This window comes from Hydra viridissima, unplaced genomic scaffold (genome assembly GCF_058129835.1).
Source record: "Hydra viridissima isolate aposymbiotic clone 2 unplaced genomic scaffold, HvirCarnegie_v1 scaffold_8, whole genome shotgun sequence".
Taxonomy (NCBI): Eukaryota; Metazoa; Cnidaria; class Hydrozoa; order Anthoathecata; family Hydridae; genus Hydra; species Hydra viridissima.
The window spans coordinates 14,904,589-14,923,825 of record NW_028324307.1 but is presented as its reverse complement, the minus strand read 5'-3'; the positions used below and the strand labels follow the sequence as shown (position 1 = coordinate 14,923,825).

General features: G+C 28.1%; 1 protein-coding gene across 2 annotated transcripts; it reads left to right on the top strand.

Annotated features, from left to right (window-relative positions):
* The first annotated feature begins 1,265 nt into the window (after positions 1–1,265).
* Positions 1,266–18,987, top strand: LOC145197185 (A disintegrin and metalloproteinase with thrombospondin motifs 9-like). Of its 2 annotated transcripts, none has more exons than XM_090095927.1 (28): positions 1,266–1,465; positions 3,332–3,740; positions 6,919–7,271; positions 7,497–7,650; positions 7,769–7,983; positions 8,100–8,183; positions 8,292–8,846; positions 8,962–9,066; positions 9,339–9,791; positions 9,891–10,008; positions 10,109–10,204; positions 10,620–10,786; positions 10,933–11,062; positions 11,809–11,932; positions 12,452–12,677; positions 12,830–13,144; positions 13,272–13,436; positions 14,171–14,380; positions 14,513–14,656; positions 14,843–15,025; positions 15,287–15,457; positions 15,632–15,973; positions 16,131–16,307; positions 16,914–17,154; positions 17,658–17,873; positions 18,018–18,214; positions 18,341–18,445; positions 18,602–18,987. In XM_090095927.1, exons 2-27 carry the CDS (start codon positions 3,677–3,679, stop codon positions 18,434–18,436), a joined length of 5,301 nt encoding a protein of 1,766 aa, XP_089952053.1. In that variant the 5' UTR covers positions 1,266–1,465; positions 3,332–3,676; the 3' UTR covers positions 18,437–18,445; positions 18,602–18,987. The 2 variants fall into 2 exon arrangements, with proteins under 2 accessions (XP_089952053.1, XP_089952054.1); XM_090095928.1 differs by lacking the exon at positions 1,266–1,465 and adding an exon at positions 1,878–2,028.
* The last annotated feature ends 250 nt before the right edge of the window (positions 18,988–19,237 follow it).

Below are 19,237 nucleotides of genomic sequence, written 5' to 3'. Positions count from 1 at the left end.
AAAGCTTTTAAAAGTTTCAAACTTTATTTTTAAGTGTGTTTGCATTTTTTTTGCAATAAACATATAGTTTTGCTATGGTGAAATAACTTATTAGTCTCAATTAATTATGATGATGATCTTGATGATCATGATGATGATAATAATAATGATGATGACAATGACGATGATTGACATATTGACAACTAATCTTATGTAAGCAGTGAAAAGTTGGCACAATGGACAACAAGATTCTTCAAAAACAGTACAGTTTCTCTATATTATCGAATGATCTACTTTTGGCAAGTGTCAGTGGTCTTGTCAAGTATAGGAATTTAATTTAAGTGAACAAATTAATTATCCATAGGTGTAATAATTTGATGCTGTATATAAAGCTTATCTCATCATTGTAAGTTGAAGAACCTTGCTGTAATTTTACAAAATAAAGACTTTTTTACGTCGGCTTTGTACATTACAAACTTGTATAAGCGAGGCAATTTCTTTCTGGTAAGAATATTGTATATTTTTTTAAAGCATATGCTAGAATGAAAAATTGAACACGATTTCATATTTTAAAAATTTAACTTAAGTAATTTTCCGAGTAAGTTTAGGTATAAAATACATTTGCAGAATTTGACACAACCAGCTTTATTTTTCACAAAATTTTACGGCTAATAAGAAAACTAAATTTTACGGATAAGAAGATTAAAACCATGAAGTAAAGGATTTTCGTTGAAACAGTTCGGTTTTGCAAACTATTAGCTTTCTTGATTTAAATCGTGCGCCATTTTAATTAGTTTTTTACTAAAGCTAATAACATGTCATACAACGCTGTTCATAGCGAAATTCGACACTTATCTGTGATGCATAAAGTTGAAGGTTATATATATAATCATATGATATATATATATATAATCATATGGTAGATGTTGTTTACAGCATTAAATTATTTACAGAAGATGCCTGTGACAAAAATAAACAAACACAAGACGAAACAAACAGAAAACTAAAAATATCCACTTTTAATCTCAAAAATATTGTTACTAAAAAAAGAGAGAGACAAAAAATAAACCTCTGAGCTAAAATTAATAAGAAAAATTGGTCCGTTGGGTTGGGAAAAGTGTAATTGAATAAAATGTATCAAAGCAAGAGCTAAAACAAGAAAAACAATTTTCAAAACATTATTCGCGTAGAATACAAAAAGTTTGAGTGAATATTCAAAACATTATAACGGAAGCCCCTACCATGCAAAAATAATCCTAGCAATGAAAAAGCAAATCAAATGTTTATAACGGATAGAACTGTTTAATTCTGAATCCGTCCCACTATGTCGACGGCTTAAATGAAAGATTTTCCATCTAAAGCGAATGTTAATCAATAAAATTGGCATCCCAAATAACGCGATGATTCATTATTAAAAGTCTTTTATCCAAACTTCTCTGCAGAGAAAAAAAGTGGAAATATTCAGCAAAATATCCTGATAGCTACGGTACATTTATTGATACTTTGAATTGAATTGAAATTTATTTTGAAGTCATTTTATTAAAGTACTGTTTATTATTTTATCTTACATTTTTTGATACTTTTGTAAATTTATTTTTATTTAAAAAAACTCACATTAACAGGTTTACACATTTAAAAAATAAAATCATTATTTGCGATAGAATTTAAACAAAAACCAAGAAGATGATTAAACAAATCATCGAGAGGCATTTTTTTTTTAAACAAATCATCGAGAGGCAGTTTTTTTTTTAACAATTTGCTGGTTAAAATTTATCAAATTTGTCTGGCTGAATATCCAGTGGATTCCAACAGCAATATTATTACAGAAAATATTTCGAAGAAAAATATTAGCGGGATAATTTAGTAATCTGCTGCTAAGGTTAATAACAACAATTATCTTTGCTTTTATTGGAAAAACGTTCAAACCTTCATTGGTTTCTTCTTCGAAATTCAAGTAATAAAAAACAAGAAATTATTATTTGTTACATGTTATCATTGAAGTACAACTATTTTTTGTAATTTTTTGTTGAGATCAGTTTTACAATTTTGGTAAGTTACATTTAAATATATAGATTTATTAGGTATATTAGGTATTGCGTAGATATTTTGTATAAATTAAAAGTAAAAATATGAATTAAAAAATATACGCGCATGCTACTTTGATTGTGTGTACATATTATATATATAATATATACATATGCATATATACATATACGATTTTGTATTATATGCATTTTATGAAGTTTTTCGTTTTCTTATACCCAGTTTACACGAACGATAAGGCATGGTTTTATCGTAATTTTTAATATAAAATACTATGATTGTGGAACTTAATGTAATATAAGTCGATTTAGCAATTTTAACACCTATAATTGGAGCGAAAACTAGGGATTGCTTCATAAAACAGCATGTAGCGAGATCCATTTCACTACTGTTCATTAAATTGCTGTATTAATTATACCCACGAGGTTTGAAAAGAGTTATTAAAAAATGTTTAAAAACGATCGGAAAAGAATAAAAAAGATCGGAAAACTGATATATTATTCTGCGCCATTCAGCATGTCCGTTCCATAATTCTGAGGTTTAAAATGAGTAATCTCGTCTGCAAGCTGACAACTGTTTTTATTTTAATTTGTCGTTCGGTTTGATTTTATTTGACAAGAATGTAATCAACTAACAAGCAGATAATCCTGGAGTAGAAAAAAATCTATTGCCATAACAAAAGTAATATATTAAAAAAGGATTACACGGTTATTTATTAAACATGTTTTTACAATACGGTCTGACAACTCTATCATGTTTTAGATCACTGATATCAATCGTGTTATTAATTCATTTCCTGACAATGGAAAGCAACTTTTATTACATTAGAAGAAGAGAGAATTTTCCTTTGAAAGTATTTCATAAAGGGTTAAAAAATAGAAACCAATAGAACGCCAATATTGTTGTCAATATTGGGGAATATAAATTACCAGAAAAGTTGACAAATTTGCTACAATGTTGACCTCTAAAAATAACAGAGAAGTTTTAAACTCTTTTCAAAAACTAAAAAAGAAAAATGTCTCATTAATCTTGCACTTTGTTTGACAAGTTGTTACTTTGTTGGAGTAGCATTGTTTTTGGAAAATAAGAATAAATCAATAAAGAACATCCAAGTATTTGATAGTTTTACATTTTTTTTGTGAAAAAAGAGTCAATAAAGAACAAGTTAATGGTTTAAGAAAAAAAAGAAGAAAAATAAAAATTTATCAGTTTAAAAATAAGACAAAAAAAGATATCGGCATCAAGTTATTATTTTTTCCGAAAAAGAATATTGAATTAAATAGTGTACTGTGTTTTTCTTTTCTTAAAGTGGTTACAACAGCGTCGAATTGTTTGACTGAGATCAACCATCTGGGATTTCCCTTTGGCGTGTAACTCAAACGAGTTTACAAAGACAAATACATCAAACAATTGGTTGCGTATTATTTACCAGAGCCGTTCGGGACAGCATCAAAGGAATTTGAACAAGCATTTTTTTCAAAAAAGAAATATTTAAAGCGTTCATTCCCTAAAAATCATATAAACATTTGGAAATACATGTGCAATTGGGACGTTTACTTTGTCATTTACAAGTCGTTTGCTAAAAGACTTTCTTTTTATGGTCGTTAAACATCACTCATAAAAAAAGGTTAAAAGAAAAAAAAGGAGGCAAAAGATGATCCCAAGAGCTGCAGCCAAGATTCTGGTTTTCCATTTTGCATGTCAATCCGTATTAACAAGTAAGTTCTTCTTCCCCGAAGCATTTTTTTTAAATTTCAGCTCTGGGTTCGTTGCAAATGTTTCAGGTGCATGCTCTAGGTTGGTTGTTAAACTTCATGCAAAAAACTAGGATTTTTAATTAGAAGTATTTATGATATTATTTAAAGGCAATTTCATAACTAAAGTTTAAAAAAAAAAATAAAATAATATAAATAGATAAAAAAAAATTAGTTGCATATCTTGTACCGACATTTATACCTATTTAGTATATTGATGGTCAGCATTTTAGGCAATCCATCAAAGTCAATAAAAAAAGCTTTTAAGGGCTTAAACTATTTACACAGATGTTAGTTTTTCGGTCGTTAGAACTTTAAGGATCAGAAAAGTGGAGCAGTGCGTCTTAAGTAATAAGTATTTAGTGTGGGCTAGGCAAATAATAACAGCTAAATAATCAAACTTGAAGGTAAAAATGGCGCAATTACAATTTGCTCATCATTCCAATAGCTATGTCACTTCTATGTTTATTTATTTTATTTGCTTATAATAAGTGTCTTAATTCATTGTGCTTTTAAAATAGCAAACAAACACGACCGTTTTTAAAGATGCTTTCGCGTATGCATATGAAGTTGTCTCCAATTTGTCCCGCCAGCTCTAATTTGTTTATAAGCAAAAACCCGCTACTCAAAAATAGCTACTGATTTTTTTTTTTTTTTGCACACGGAATTTTGTACTACTGTCAAAACAAAAAAAGAAAAAAAGAAAACGATAAAAGCACTAAACACCCACACAACCCTAACTACACCCACAAGAAAAAAAAAAAAACGCTTCAAACTTTCCTAAAAATCCGTGCAACTTTAACAAAAATTAAATTTTAAAACAAATACCTGAGAATAAATATCTGAGAACTAAATGAATAAACCTAATCTTGTATAATCTGATTTTAAACTTTTGACAACAATATAAATCGATTATATAATTAAGGGATGCATCTACAGAAACACTGCAAAGAAACACTGCAAAGCAAAAAACTGCAACCATCTTTTTGATTTTTCTCCGAAAAAAAAAAAAAAAAAAAAGTCTATTTTATGATGGGAGTTCTCATATTTTGTGATGAAGCTGTTGGCGCCAAAAGTTGTGATGAAGTTATTGTTGCCGATAACATTAGTTTTCTCTTTATTTAAGAAATATTTTTCGTTTTTCTGAAACTGAAGGTTTTTCTTTATAAAGTCAAAATCAAAAAAAAAAAAAAAAAAAAAAAAATCAAACTTTTATTTTTTCGTAAAGAACTTTAATATTTTCGTACAACACTGGGATATCACTAAATATTGGATATTTTTTTCTGATTTAGATTGTTCAAAAATTTGAAGAAAAAGAGTTTATAAAGATAAAAGAAAAGAATGAAATTATGATTTTAATTTAATAATTATAATTTTCAGCTTAACCAACAAAATTTCACTTAGATTTTTGATCAATTGAAATAATAGAAATATATTTACCGCTCTCCTATGGAATAATAGGCATTTTAATACTATTCAAGGGTTTGCGCGAAGATGACACTTAATTGGCATATTTGTGGTAAGCTTAACAAATGTACAAACTTTCGCGCCATTATAAAACTTTATTTTTTCCCTACAAAATGCAAACAAAAAAAAACAAACAACATCTATATTGCAAAAAGCTATTGAGTTGTCAGTTAACGGGTCCCGCATTATTTAGATCTAAAGTAAACGGTCTTTCACAATATTTAGTCAAAAGTTAGCTAATTAAAAAATTGATTAAATAGTTAAAACTTTATTTAGGCGAGGACCCCACCCATTTATTGTCTATAGGGCAATTTCTCGCTCAATAATTCACACTACACACACACAAACATATATATATATATATATATATATATATATATATATATATATATATATATATATATATATATATATATATATATATATATATATATATATATATATATATATATGAATTATTGGGCGAGGAAATTGAATTTTGAACTTCTTAACTACAAATAGCTTTTCTTCAAATTGATTAGTAAAGGTTTATTCATTTTTGGAAAAAAATGGAAAATAAATCTATTTCGCAAAAAACTAAAAAACCCATATTAATTAGAAATAATAAGCGACGAGAACAAAAATAAAAAATATTCTTTATCCTTTCTATATCTTTATCCTTTAGAGGAAGATGAATTGTCCAGTTATAAAACTTGTCTATTCTTTATTATACATTACATATGTATTTTATAGCAAATCATAGTAATAAGCCTCACTAGCTTTGTTTAGATTGTTTAAGATTGATGAATCCCAACACTCCTCAAAAAGTTTTTTAAAGTTGCTGAAAGTATTTCTATATATTATCTGTCGTACAAATTTAAAAACATCTTCATAAAAAAACCATAGTTATGAGTTTATCAGGAGTTTATTAAAAAAAAACTGGATAAATTGAAAAATGCCGCTTTTTTCCATGTCCTGGAAAAAACTAGCTTTTCCCCCCAAAAAAAACAATTCTGCTACCAAAGCCAGGTGTGAAACTCTGACACAAATTTACCTAGGTTGTTTAGTTACCGAAAACCTGCCGTAAGTGCGCCAAACTTACTCCTACTCGACACTTGCAGACTTTCATTTTATTTTGAATAATATACATAGTTATGTTATATTTTGAATAATAAATAATTTAAACAAAAGTTGCTGCAATGACAAAATATTTTTAACTTATTATATTTAAATCATCCAAAGTAAAAACAGTTAAAGGATATATAAAAAAATTTAGATGGAATAAGTTAAAAAGAAGTGTTATAGTGTTATTTATATTGTTTAAAAAAAGTGTTATAAAGAAACCACTGTGCAGTTTATTTTTTCCTTTAACAGTTTTATTTCTAATATGAAATTTATCTTGTCATAGTATGTAATATTATGATATGATAAATTTTTTATATGTATATGTAATACAATTTATATATATATATATATATATATATATATATATATATATATATATATATATATATATATATATATATATATATATATATATATGTATATATATATATATATATATATATATATATATATATATATATGTATATGTATATTTATATATATATATCTATATATATATATATATATATATTTTTATATAAATTACATACATGCATATAAATTTGGTATTTGATAAGTTTTTTCTTTATAGTTTTGCAACACCAAATCCATGAGACTTCTCAATCAAAAGAAAAAGAAAATGTTTTCCCTTATCAGTTGACCTGCAATTCTTTAGAAAACAAACTTAAATACACACTTAATTGTTTCCAAAATTTTGGAAATGACAAATACATGTTTTATGAAATAAAAACAAGAGCTTATGGTATTTTATACATCTCCTTAAAAGCCAGTAGTTCATTTTTTGCAAATAGCTTTCAGGAAGACTATTTGTATGATGGATTATACCAAATAAGAACAGATGATAAAGAAAATCAAAGTTGTATTTATGAAGGGCATGTCTTGAATGAAAGCTCTAAAGTTATACTTAATATATGTGGAGGATTGGTAAGTTTTCTATAAGTAACACACATCCACACTCATGCACACATAAACAAAGATCTTCATATTGCCCATCTCACTCTTGTTCAAAATGTTTTTGAAGTATTTCCAGTTTATGAAGAGCAATAACTTCTTAAAGTCTCATTTATTAAAATAATCTCCATCATTCTGTTTGTTCTCTTTTATTTATTAAAGTAATCTCCATCATTCTGTTTGTTCTCTTTTATTTAGCAAGGACTCATTTCAAAATCAAATGTAGACTTGTTCATCTCACCTATAAAAAATAGTGGGATTGGAGAACATATCTTATATGCCACTAACAACTTTATAAGATCAGCTGATCAGCAAGAAGACACTAATAACAGTTTCAAATGTGGACTTTCAGGTAGCTCTGACGTCCTCTTTTATATATTAAATATTTTTCTTTTTTGTTGTTTTTGTGAACGTGAACTAGTTTAGGAGAACTAAACATGCTAAAGAAAGATATTTAATGATTTTTTTAGAAGGTTTGCAGCGTCCTAAGATTTATCATAACTATCAGCTTTTTTCCAGCAAAACGTTAGGAGCTCTGGTTGTTCCAAAAAAGCAACGAGTTAGACGTGCATATTCTCAAAAGCGGTTCATAGAGACAATGATTGTAGCAGATCAATCAATGTTTGACTTTTATGGTCAAAATGAAATAGAACTTCGAAACTACCTCCTTTCTGTTATGGCCATAGTATGTCTTTTTTAAAAAGACTAAATTTAATATGTATTTAATGTATTTTTTATGATCTGTTCTTAAATTTTTTTATTGATAAATTAATTCCATATTTATGAACATTTTTTTTGTAGGTTTCAAGTATAATGAAAGATAGCTCAATTGGGAATTTTATTCATGTTTCGCTTGTGCGCTTGCTCATTATAAAGAAGAATCCTGTATGTTGAAAAATTTTCCTAAAATAATTTTTTTTTTTTATTAATTAATTTCTTAAATAATTTAAGTGAATATTTAAATAAGTTGTATTATTTGTTTAATCATTTTAGCCTGAATTAGATATAACTGCTGAGGCTAGAGACTCTCTTAGAAAATTTTGCAAATGGCAGAAAAGTTTGAATAAGTGGAGTGATGATGATCCTGAATATTTTGACACAGCTATTCTTATAACTCGTACTAATCTTTGTACAAATGCAAAATGTGATACCTTAGGTCTAGCTGAGCTAGGTAGTATGTGCGATCCAGGGCGTAGTTGTTCAATTGTTGAGGATAATGGCCTGAGTGCAGCATTTACAGTAGCCCATGAATTAGGTCATCTTTTGAATTCACCACATGATGGTGTAAACAACATATGCACTGAAGAATTTGAGAAAGTTCACATCATGACTCCTTCATTCAGTTTACGTTCTAAGACTTGGACATGGTCTGCATGCAGTCGCAAGTATATAACATCTTATTTGGAATCATCAGAATCCTTTTGTTTGTCAGATAAGCCATCTAAACTTGAACTTAATTTACCTGTTAAGCTTCCTGGAGAAATTTATTCAATGGCTGACCAATGTAAACTTGTCTATGGTGAAAACTCTACAGCATGTCGTGCTCAAGTAATGATACAATTTTATTTTTTTCTCTGCAGCAATAATCTGAAATAAAATGTCTTTTTGCTCTGCATTTATAATATTCATGTGATATATATTTTTAATGCATGCATTTCTGTAGGTAGAATGTGATCGAATATGGTGTATTGATTCAAATAACTTAAGCAAGCCTTGTTACACAAACAATATGCCATGGGCTGATGGTACAAAATGTGGAGCTAAAATGGTAAGTATAAGTTAACAAGATTTTTTTTGTTTTGATGATATTTTGTGATAAGAACTGAATTCTGTTTTCTTTTTTTTATGTACTAGTGTGTATGTTTTCAGTAGACCATGAAAAGCAGTAAAAAATTAAAGTACAAAACAGGATTTTGTCATTTATATTTCTTTTTTTGTGGTATTGATGAATTAAATTCTTAAACTTAAGCGCTTTAACAAAAATCATTTTAAAACTTCACTGCTATTAAAGTTTCAGAAAAAATTGCATTTCTATTTTAGTGGTGTTCACGTGGGAAGTGTAAGCCAAAGTATAAATATGAGCCAGTTCATGGTGAATGGGGAGAATGGAGTGACTTTGGTGAATGTTCTCGCACCTGTGGAGGTGGCATTAAAGTTGCAGTAAGAGATTGTGATAATCCAAAACCTGCATATAATGGTTATTATTGTGTTGGTCTTCGTCAAAAGTATGAATCCTGTAGTACTGAAAGTTGTCCAAAAAATTCAAAATCATTTAGAGCAGTTCAGTGTTCAGCATATGACGGAAAAAACCTAGATTATCCAGGTGTTCCTAAAGGAGTTCAATGGATCCCAAAATATGTTTCAGAAGAAGAATGCAAGTTATTCTGTGAAATTAAAGGTTCTGGAATTTTTTATGAACTAGCTTCTAAAGTAATTGATGGGACCAGTTGCAAAAAGGAAACAAATGGTGTTTGTATAGATGGCAAATGCAGGGTACACAGATTATTTTAAATAAAAAGTGATTAACATTTTTTTTCAATAACAATTTAAAGGGCCTGGAAGATTTAGATCTAATTTTACCAATTTTTTTAGGTTAGCGGATGTGATAATGTTCTTAATTCACATGCACGAGTTGATAACTGCGGTATATGTAATGGAGATAATTCCTCATGCAAAACATTTTACGGGTATAAAAATACCTCTTCATATGGTAATAGTTTTAACAATTTTAAAAATGTTTTTATATTTATTTCCACAGAAATTTAATTTGGATATTTTTAATAATCATACTGGTGATATATTTTTTCCAGGTTATAACTTTGTTGTTCGTGTCCCACAAGGAGCAAGTAACTTAAATGTAGTTCAAGTCTCTGATAAAGAAGGAATGTTCGATACACATTTCCTGGGTATAAACTTATCTCCTTTTTTTTCTTCCATGATTACTCTACTATGATGGTCACTGCAATCACTTTAAATAAACTAATACTAATACTTATTGCTTATCAGGTTGACTCCTTAAGTATTGAGTTTAAAAATTTTTTTAAAAATTGTTAACAAATCCAAAATATCATTTAAAGTTGGATCATACTTAATTTGATTTTAAGATGAATGTTATCTATTCAATGTTGTTTGTGATGAGTTTTTATAATTAATTGTTTTTTGAAACTACTCTTTTGCACTGCTAAAGTAGATTGATAGTGAAGTTTAATGGAGTGCTTTTAAATACCAAGTTCCAGAAAATGCATTACAGTTACATTACAGTACAATGCATTACACCTTCAGGTCTGTTTTTGTACATAGATTTTTCTTTTCTTTTTTTAGTTCTTTTAAATCAACAAAGGAAGTACATCATCAATGGGGAATGGACTTTACCACTTGGAAATAGATGCCATGATGTGGCAGGCAATTCAGTGTGCTATTCTGGGCCTGAATCACCAAATGAAACTATTACAGTGAATGGAACACTAAAGAGTGAAATGGAAATTCAGGTTAGTTTTTCTTTTCGTTTAAATTAGGTTTTTTTTTTGTTATTTTAGTTGCAGTTTTTGCATGATTGACTTTTTTTTTTATAACTCTTTAGAGTTAAGATTTCAGTGGAAAATCTTTAGCTAGTTTTTTCTTTTTCACTGTTTAGGTTTTAAGTGCTGGGGAAAGTCGCACTTGCAACATTTACTATTCTTATAACTACCTTGTTCATGAAGAAAAACAAAAGTTTAAATGGATGCTAAAAAGCTTTTGGACAGACTGTTTTCCTATTTGCAAAGGTAAGATGGAAAGATCTTTTTGTCAAATGATAAAGTAAAAAAGACTAAAAACTAGATACAATATCACAAAAAAACCTTTTGGTGTAACAAAGTATACAGATGTGGTTTGATATTACCTTGAAAATTGAAATTAAAAAAAAAAGAAATCACAATTTAATTTAACTAAAAAAAAAATGCCTCCACACTTTCCATAAAGTTTTAAACAGACCAGAAATTGCTTCTGAGCCTGTATACTTTTCTAAAATGAATTTACATTCACAATAGAATCCATCAGGGCTTGGAGATCTGGTGACTGAGGTGACCAGTTAAGGATTTTGATCTGTTTTTCTTTGAAGTACTGCTTATCCACTTTTGTGTGTGTTTTGGATTGTTTTTTTTTTACTAATTTTTTTGCAGCCATTAAACACAAAAAATATTTATATAACTTTTTTAATTCTAACCAACAAAATTTTAATACAGATTATTTTTGGAATGAAAAAACTTAATCCAAATTTTGTAGCAAAACATTTTTAAAAATCTTAATGTTTTTCTTTTATGTTCTTCTTACATTTCTTTTTTTTTTTTGTTATTTTGGTATTTTCTTCTGGTTAAAATCATGTTAAATGATAACTAACAGAAAATGTACACTGTTAAATTATGAAATAAAAAAAAGCAAAAAAAAAAAAACTACAAAATACATTTTACAAAATACAAATATAAATACACAATACATTTACATTTTGTTTACATTTTTTAATGATTTTTAGGATACCAGTCTCGTGAATATGAATGTCAGAGAATTATTGATTCACAAGTAGTAGCAGATAGCAGTTGTAAAGATGCAAGACCTCGTGGAAAAATTCGCACTTGTAATGATGATTGTTATTTACAGTAAGCATTTGAATTTATCATGAATTCAACAATATATTTAAATTGTTAAAAAGGTTCAAATTTTGTCAAAATTAACAGGCTTCACTTATTTATAAAAAAAAAAAAAAAGTCTTTAAAATCATAAATGCAAGAAATATTTTATTTCAAACATGTTTTACTAAGAATTAAATATGGTAGTCCAAGTAGCACTGCTAACAACACTTGTTCATTTGCTCATTCTTCCATAACTAATCTTTGTTTGCAAAAACTGCTCTTTATTCTTTATTTAAATACATTTATAGTTAAAAGATTATTTGATATTTTTATTTTCTAATAGCTTTTTCATGTGATGATGATGAAATCATCATCATCAATTTAGTCAAATAGAAGCAAACCATCTGATTTTTCAAAACAATTTAAAATTGAAAAAAATATAGTTTGCTCAATAATTTTTATATTTAACAATAACATAATCAACAAAATTTATTCTTTTTCAACATTGAAAACAAATTATGTTAATGAAAATATTTTAAATCATAGATGGTCAGTTGTCATTAGCGAATGTGTTCCATTCTCAGAATGTGGACTGGGTAAGCAAGAACAAAAAGTGATTTGTGAGAAAGTTTATCATGCAAATGAACAAAAAAAAGAAATAGTGCACCATAAGGATTGTCGTAAAGCTAAAGTTGGTGAGATGCCACCTGCCAAAAAAATTTGTTTCACACTTTGTACAAATGTAAGGTGGATTTACTCTCAATGGTCAGAAGTGAGTAGTTTTTTTAATATTTACATTTTACCTAAATCCCTATTCATTATTAACTGTGCGTGCTTTCAATTTTTTAAAAATCTTTTAAATTGTTAAAATGAAATAAAATGTTATGTCATAAAAGAGTTTCAGCAGAAAACATATATATTTAGTGCAACTCAACTTGTGATGGTGGTCTGCAGTGGCGTACCACCCAATGTGTTGATATATCTTCAAATGCTCCTTTACCATCTGTTAAATGCAACTATACATTGCCAGGACCTCTTACACAATCATGTAATGTACAGCCATGTCCAGAAAATAGTATAAAGGCTAGTGAATTAGAATATTCAGAAAGCATAAAATCACTAAGCATTAGAAAGTGCTTTGATAACCCCTGTCAATTAAATGCTAAAATTACTCAAAATTCATTAGGAGTGACCAACGAATTAAATCAAGTCAAGTGGATTACAAGTTCTTGGAAGGAAGTTAGTAATTTTAAATTAGATTTAAACTGGTTTCAAAAATATAGATTAATATTATTATAATTATAATCTAGTCAAGTTTGTTTACGTAAGTTGGTTTTTTTTAAAAAAAATTAAAATACTAATTTAGTGTTCTCAAAGTTGTGGAGGAGGGATACAAACACGAACAGTCTATTGTTCATCACTCAATGGGATTGTAGATGAAATTGAATGCAAATTTTTAAATAAGCCAATGGAAACAAGAACCTGCAATAATTTGGCATGTCCGTTCTGGAGAATCGGCAGATGGAGTAAAGTAGGCAGATTTTAAATAGTATTGTATTGATTTTAAATAGTTTCAAAGCTATTTTTAAAAAAGTATTTTGTATTAGACTAAGTTAAAATTTACTTTGAATATTGCAAAAAAAATTATGCCTATCACTTTCCATCCCATATCTTTTAAAATCCCTGAAATTGTAATTCAAATACATCTACATCTAATTTTTATTAACTTAAAAACTCCTCTCGAACAGTGAATTTTGTAGGAGGTTTAAAGTTTACTTAGAATCTCATTTCGCCATTAAATGATTTTTGAACAGAGTTTACACATCCACTTAACCATACATCTCACAAATTATAGTTGTACTAAATGAGCTTGTTTGTACTATCATGGTTACAACATTTCTAAATATAATAGCTTAAAAAGTATCTTCATTTGGATTTTTGGAAAAGGCAGAGGATATCCTAGGCAAATACAAAATTATTAAACCAACCTATTTATGTGTATCACAATGCATAGATAAGGTTTATCACAATGCATAGATAAAGTTTATCACAATGCATAAATTAAGTTTATCACAATGCATAGATAATGTAAAAAAATTGTTTTTTTAAACATTTCTTCAAAAGAGCATTACTTTTAAAATATTTAAATAAAAAAAAAATATTGTGACAAAGTGCTTTTTTAAACATGGAAAGATTTTCTAGGATCCTAGGAATTTCAGACACTACAGATTTTAAATGCATACTATTTTAAATTGAATACTATAGTGTTCCAAAACCTGCGGTAATGGATTCCAAACACGCCTAGTTTTATGTGGTTTCAATGGAACAATTGTTAGTAATGAATATTGTGATCAGCAATCAAAGCAACAGGAATCTCAGATCTGCAATATTCCAAAGTGTGACCAACCTCTCCAAACATTTAATTTGTCTGATCATTTGATTGTTTCTGAATGGATTATTTCTGAATGGAGTCAGGTAAATATTTTATTGGAAAGTCTGTTAACAAGTTTTAGAATATTTTTTTTTTCAAAATTGTCAAGAAATACTTTTCTTTTTTTGATCAATAAATAGAAAAGTAATCAAATTTTCTTAACTTTTTTTCTACAGTGTTCTGTTTCATGTGGTAGTGGTATATCTGTCCGCAATCTAACTTGTTCCTCTGCATCCTGTAATAATTCTGAAATGCCTTCAGTTATGAAGACATGTCATATTGGCTCCTGTCCAAAATGGAACTACAGCGAATGGACATCTGTAAATTTATATTTTCATATTAAAACTTTTTAAAATTGTTAAATTTTCAGAGAATTTTCATGATTAAAATTTTAGAGAATTTTTATAGCATTTGTTCTATGGTTTTAATAATTTTATTTTTGTATTATGATTTCTTAACATTATTTTGTAATTATGAATTCTTACAAAAGACTTTTGTTTTCTTAGTGCTACTATCCTCAAAACTGTGGTTTGGGATGGCAAGTTCGTCAAATTCAATGTAAAATGGCAAATGGGGTAATTTTAAACATGACAGCTTGTGATCAAACTCAAAAACCTGAAAGTAACAGAAGCTGTGAAATGAAGAGATGCAAAGAAGATGTCAAATGGGTAACAACACAATGGGAGCCAGTAAGAATTCATTTTTTTTTTTACTGATTCATCTTCACCATTCTTTTTTTGTTTAAAAAAGAAATATGTAATTTACGCCTAATAAGATTCAATGAGCACTCTCTTAAAATTAGCAAACAAAGTATTTTCCCCCTATGAAAACCTGTAAAACCTAATTTAAATTACCTTATTTTTTTGTCTGTTATACTTTGGTTGATTTTATATTTGTAATAAAAGTAATATTTCTAATAAATAAAATAGTAATACATAAAATCTATATAGTGCAATGTCCTTTGTGGAGATGGGAATCAATATCGCCATGTTTCATGTGAGGATTTACAAGGTAATCTGTTAAACGAAAAAGATTGTTTAGAGTTCAGTAGCAAACCAAATGATCAACAACCTTGCATACAAACACTTTGTCCCAAATGGTATTCGTATGAGTGGGGAGCAGTAAGTCTACATAAATAGACTTTTTAAAAAATGTTTTAAAACATTTTAAAATTATAGTTGTTTTATGTGTGTCATATTGTATTTTAACTTAATTTACATCGGTTATAAGTTTATATGCTTTTACTACTATTATCTTTATATTAGTTTGAGTTTATTTGTTTATTTTAAATCTAGTGTGATACATCATGTGTTCATCAACGGGTTGTTGAATGTAGACAAAATGACCAAGTTGTTGATGCAAGTTTATGCAACCTGGATGAGAAACCTAATGAGGAAATGGAATGTGTCACAGAGAATTGTGTCAAAGAACCTGATTATAAATGGAGAGTGGGAGAGTGGACCCCATGTGATCAATCTTGTGGTTATTCATTCCGATCAAGAGATGTAAGCTGTATAGATAAGACTTTTAAAAAAGTCAATAACTTGTATTGCTCTCAAAATGAAAAGCCAAAATCTTTAGAGTATTGTTTTGAAGGTCCTTGTCCACCATCTTGGCAAATTGGTCCATGGCAGGAGGTACTCTATTGTTTTGTAATAATTTGTAAATTTCTTATAATTTACTAAATAATTTTGTTTAAAATTCTATAAAAAACAAACTGAGAATGATGGAATATATAAATTACTTGTAGTAGAATAGAAACTTCTATTAATTTGAAATCTTACTTTTTACTAGTGCTCTGTTTCATGTGGCGGTGGTTTTCAGTTGCGAGATATCACTTGCCAAGGAGAAGCAGGTTCTTTACTTCCAGATTCAGAATGTGAGCTTGATCAGAAGATCAGTGTTAGGAGAGCATGTAATCTTGGGAAATGTGGCAACATGTTCAGGTGGCTAGCTGGTCCATGGAGCGAGGTGAGATAATTTCAGACATTTATGGGTTCCAGCATCACTACATCTTTTGCTATAGTTTTATCCTAATTTAAAATATCATTTTGATATACATGCAAAACTGACCAGACTTCTTTATCCTCTAAAGTTCCAAAAGGGCTTATATGTTGTATTTCTACCTATTGTCGTTGTATTTATTGGTCAGTGGTTGTTTTCATGTTTTAAATAATATTATGATTGCAAAGTTAATGTTCTAATGTAACAGGGATAATACTGAAAATAAATTTTTGTTTAGCTTACAAAAATTTGTTATACAAAGTATTTTTTCTGTATGTTTAACTTACTTTACAATCACAATACAATTGTAATCAATCATATTTTATTATATTCTACCATATTCTATGAACGTCATTTTTAAAAAATAAAACAAGCATAATGTTGCATTTACATATTTTTGAACAAATTATAACCAAGCTTTATTTTTGAACATTTGTATTTATTATATGCTATCTATTATTGTTTATTTACTATATATTATTTATTACTAATTTATTCATTATTTATTATTATTTATTATATGTTATTTGCTATTACTTAGTCTTGCGAACGAAACTTAAACTTATACTTTAGTGTTCATTATCATGTGGGGTGGGCGAGACTTATCGAAAAGTGGAATGTGTAAACAGCGCCAATAAAACGGAGCCAACATACAATTGTGAAGCGGAGTTGATGCCTCCTAATTTTAAAGTTTGTAACATTCAACGTTGTCCTTTGCGCACGTGTCGAGATGTTCAAAGAGAATTCAATGTATATTTTGACGGTGAACACACTTTACTAATAAAAAACAAAACGTCTCAAATATATTGTGAAGGTTAAATTTTTATGTAATTTTTTCATTTTTTCATTTTTTCTTCACTTACTAGGCTCGCTTATCATTTAGTAGGCTCGCTTATCCTAGTTAACATTTGTGCCCATAATTATGAAAGTGGTCTAAGTCAAAATTAAAAAAAAAAAAGTATTTATCACTTATTTCACACGACATGATTTTAAACTAAATATATTCAATGTAATTTTTACGATATCGTAAAAATTACATTGAGTATATGTAAATATTTTTATTACATTGAATATATGAAAATATTTTTACGATATCGTAAAAATTACATTGAATATATTTAATTTAAAATCATGTCGTGTGAAATAAGTAATAAATTCATTTTTTTTTAAATTTTGACTTCGACCACTTTCTTAATTACGGGCACATTTTAGCTTGGTATTTAAAGACTTCGTAAGTTCATAGGATTCATAAATTTTACACAACATTCAAACCATAAAATACTGAATTTATAAATACTTTAAAATATAATACTTTAGGAATGCACAGAAACAACCCTAAGGAGTACATATCACTAATGGCAGATCCAAAAGAAAATTATGCTGAAATTTATAACAAACGTTTGCAACAAGAGGATCTATGTCCAGATAACGGGAGACGTCAGATTTCGTGCGTTGACTGTATCGATTACAACGCGTCGGGTGTTACTTTCTTTAAGAAATTGCGGTTTGACATTCGAAAGATGATTATAATACGTAATGCTATTAACGTATTTTCGTGCGTTCAGTAAAAAAAAAAAAAAAAATTATAAAAATACTTTAGCTTTAAAATTTTATGATTTTTTACTTAATTTTTTTCTACAACTAAATCATGAATTTCATTTCACACTTCAATTTTAGCTGAAGATAAAACCTTTGCGGAGCAATTCGGACAAAATCCTCCTAGCTATGCTACTGCCGGTGATTGCTACAGCAAATCGAATTGCACGCAAGGAAGTTTTATGATAAATCTTCAGAACACCGGCTTTCGACTTGCTGACGATGTTGAATGGGTAACACACGGTTACCATGCATCACAACAAATTCAAAAACAAAAGGTATTCTTTCTGTAACAAAAAAGAATTATGGGATTTCATAATAAAAGTAAAATGCAAAATAATGCAACTTAATAAGGTTAAGAAATTGAAATAATCAATTGATTGAGATTGTGTTTACTTTTATAGCACAATCAAGTTATTGTTGGTAAGTGCGGCGGCTACTGTGGAATGTGCTCACCTAACTCCAAATTAGGGTTGAAATTGGAGTTTACAGTTCCATGAGGCGCTTAGGTAAACGGAGTGATTTGAAATTTTAATAAAAAAACTAATTTCTGAATTAATATTTTGAGTTAGTTATTAAAACTTACTTTCCTTTTTTTTTTTTTTTTTTTTTTTTTTTTTTTTTTTTTTTTTTCTATTTTTTTAATTTTTTAATTTTTTTTTTAGTCACTTAATAACTAAAAATCCAAAGACAAGTTTTACGATGTCTTTTGCTACGCAACTTCCATCAACCTTGAAGCAAGTTTGCCTCGATGTTCTGATCATCTTCCAATCAAACATCCTGCAAAGTAGATTATGGGAAAATGAGTCATTCAACTTGGAACGATCCATAGGTCGTATATAAAGAAGTTAGGATTATAACCTAGTGACATTTTAGCCAATCGTAATTTTTACGTAGGGATATTTTTATAGGAATTTTTACTTAGAGCATTTTTTTAAACTAAAATTTTTTTCGTGGATTTTGTACCACATTTTATTTATTATAGTTGCTATAGGTGTTTTTTTTGTGGGACGAATTTCGTTGAAGAAATTTTCTGTTCTAGCAATCTCAATATCTTGTATTTTTTTTACAAAAAACGCGGATAAATTTTCCTCTAGTTTAAGTTATTAATTCTTATTATTAAACCAAAAAGAATATTTCCCAAAGAAATCCCTTTAAAAAGGAAGTTTGTATAGAAATAGTCAGCTTTCTCTTTTTCATAGTCGTTTGTATTTTTCTTTCTTAAATTTATTTCCGCAAAGTTTTGGTGAAAGGGCTTAGAGTCAAGAAGTAAAAATTCGAGCACAAGAGCATGCGCTTTT

Coding starts and splice junctions, on each gene's coding strand:
- LOC145197185 (XM_090095927.1), top strand. CDS start 3,677: ATGATCCCAAGAGCTGCAGCCAAGATTCTGGTTTTCCATTTTGCATGT. Junction 15,458..15,631: donor ATTCGTATGAGTGGGGAGCA/GTAAGTCTACAT, acceptor TTTTAAATCTAG/TGTGATACATCATGTGTTCA. Junction 17,874..18,017: donor TCGAAAGATGATTATAATAC/GTAATGCTATTA, acceptor CTTCAATTTTAG/CTGAAGATAAAACCTTTGCG.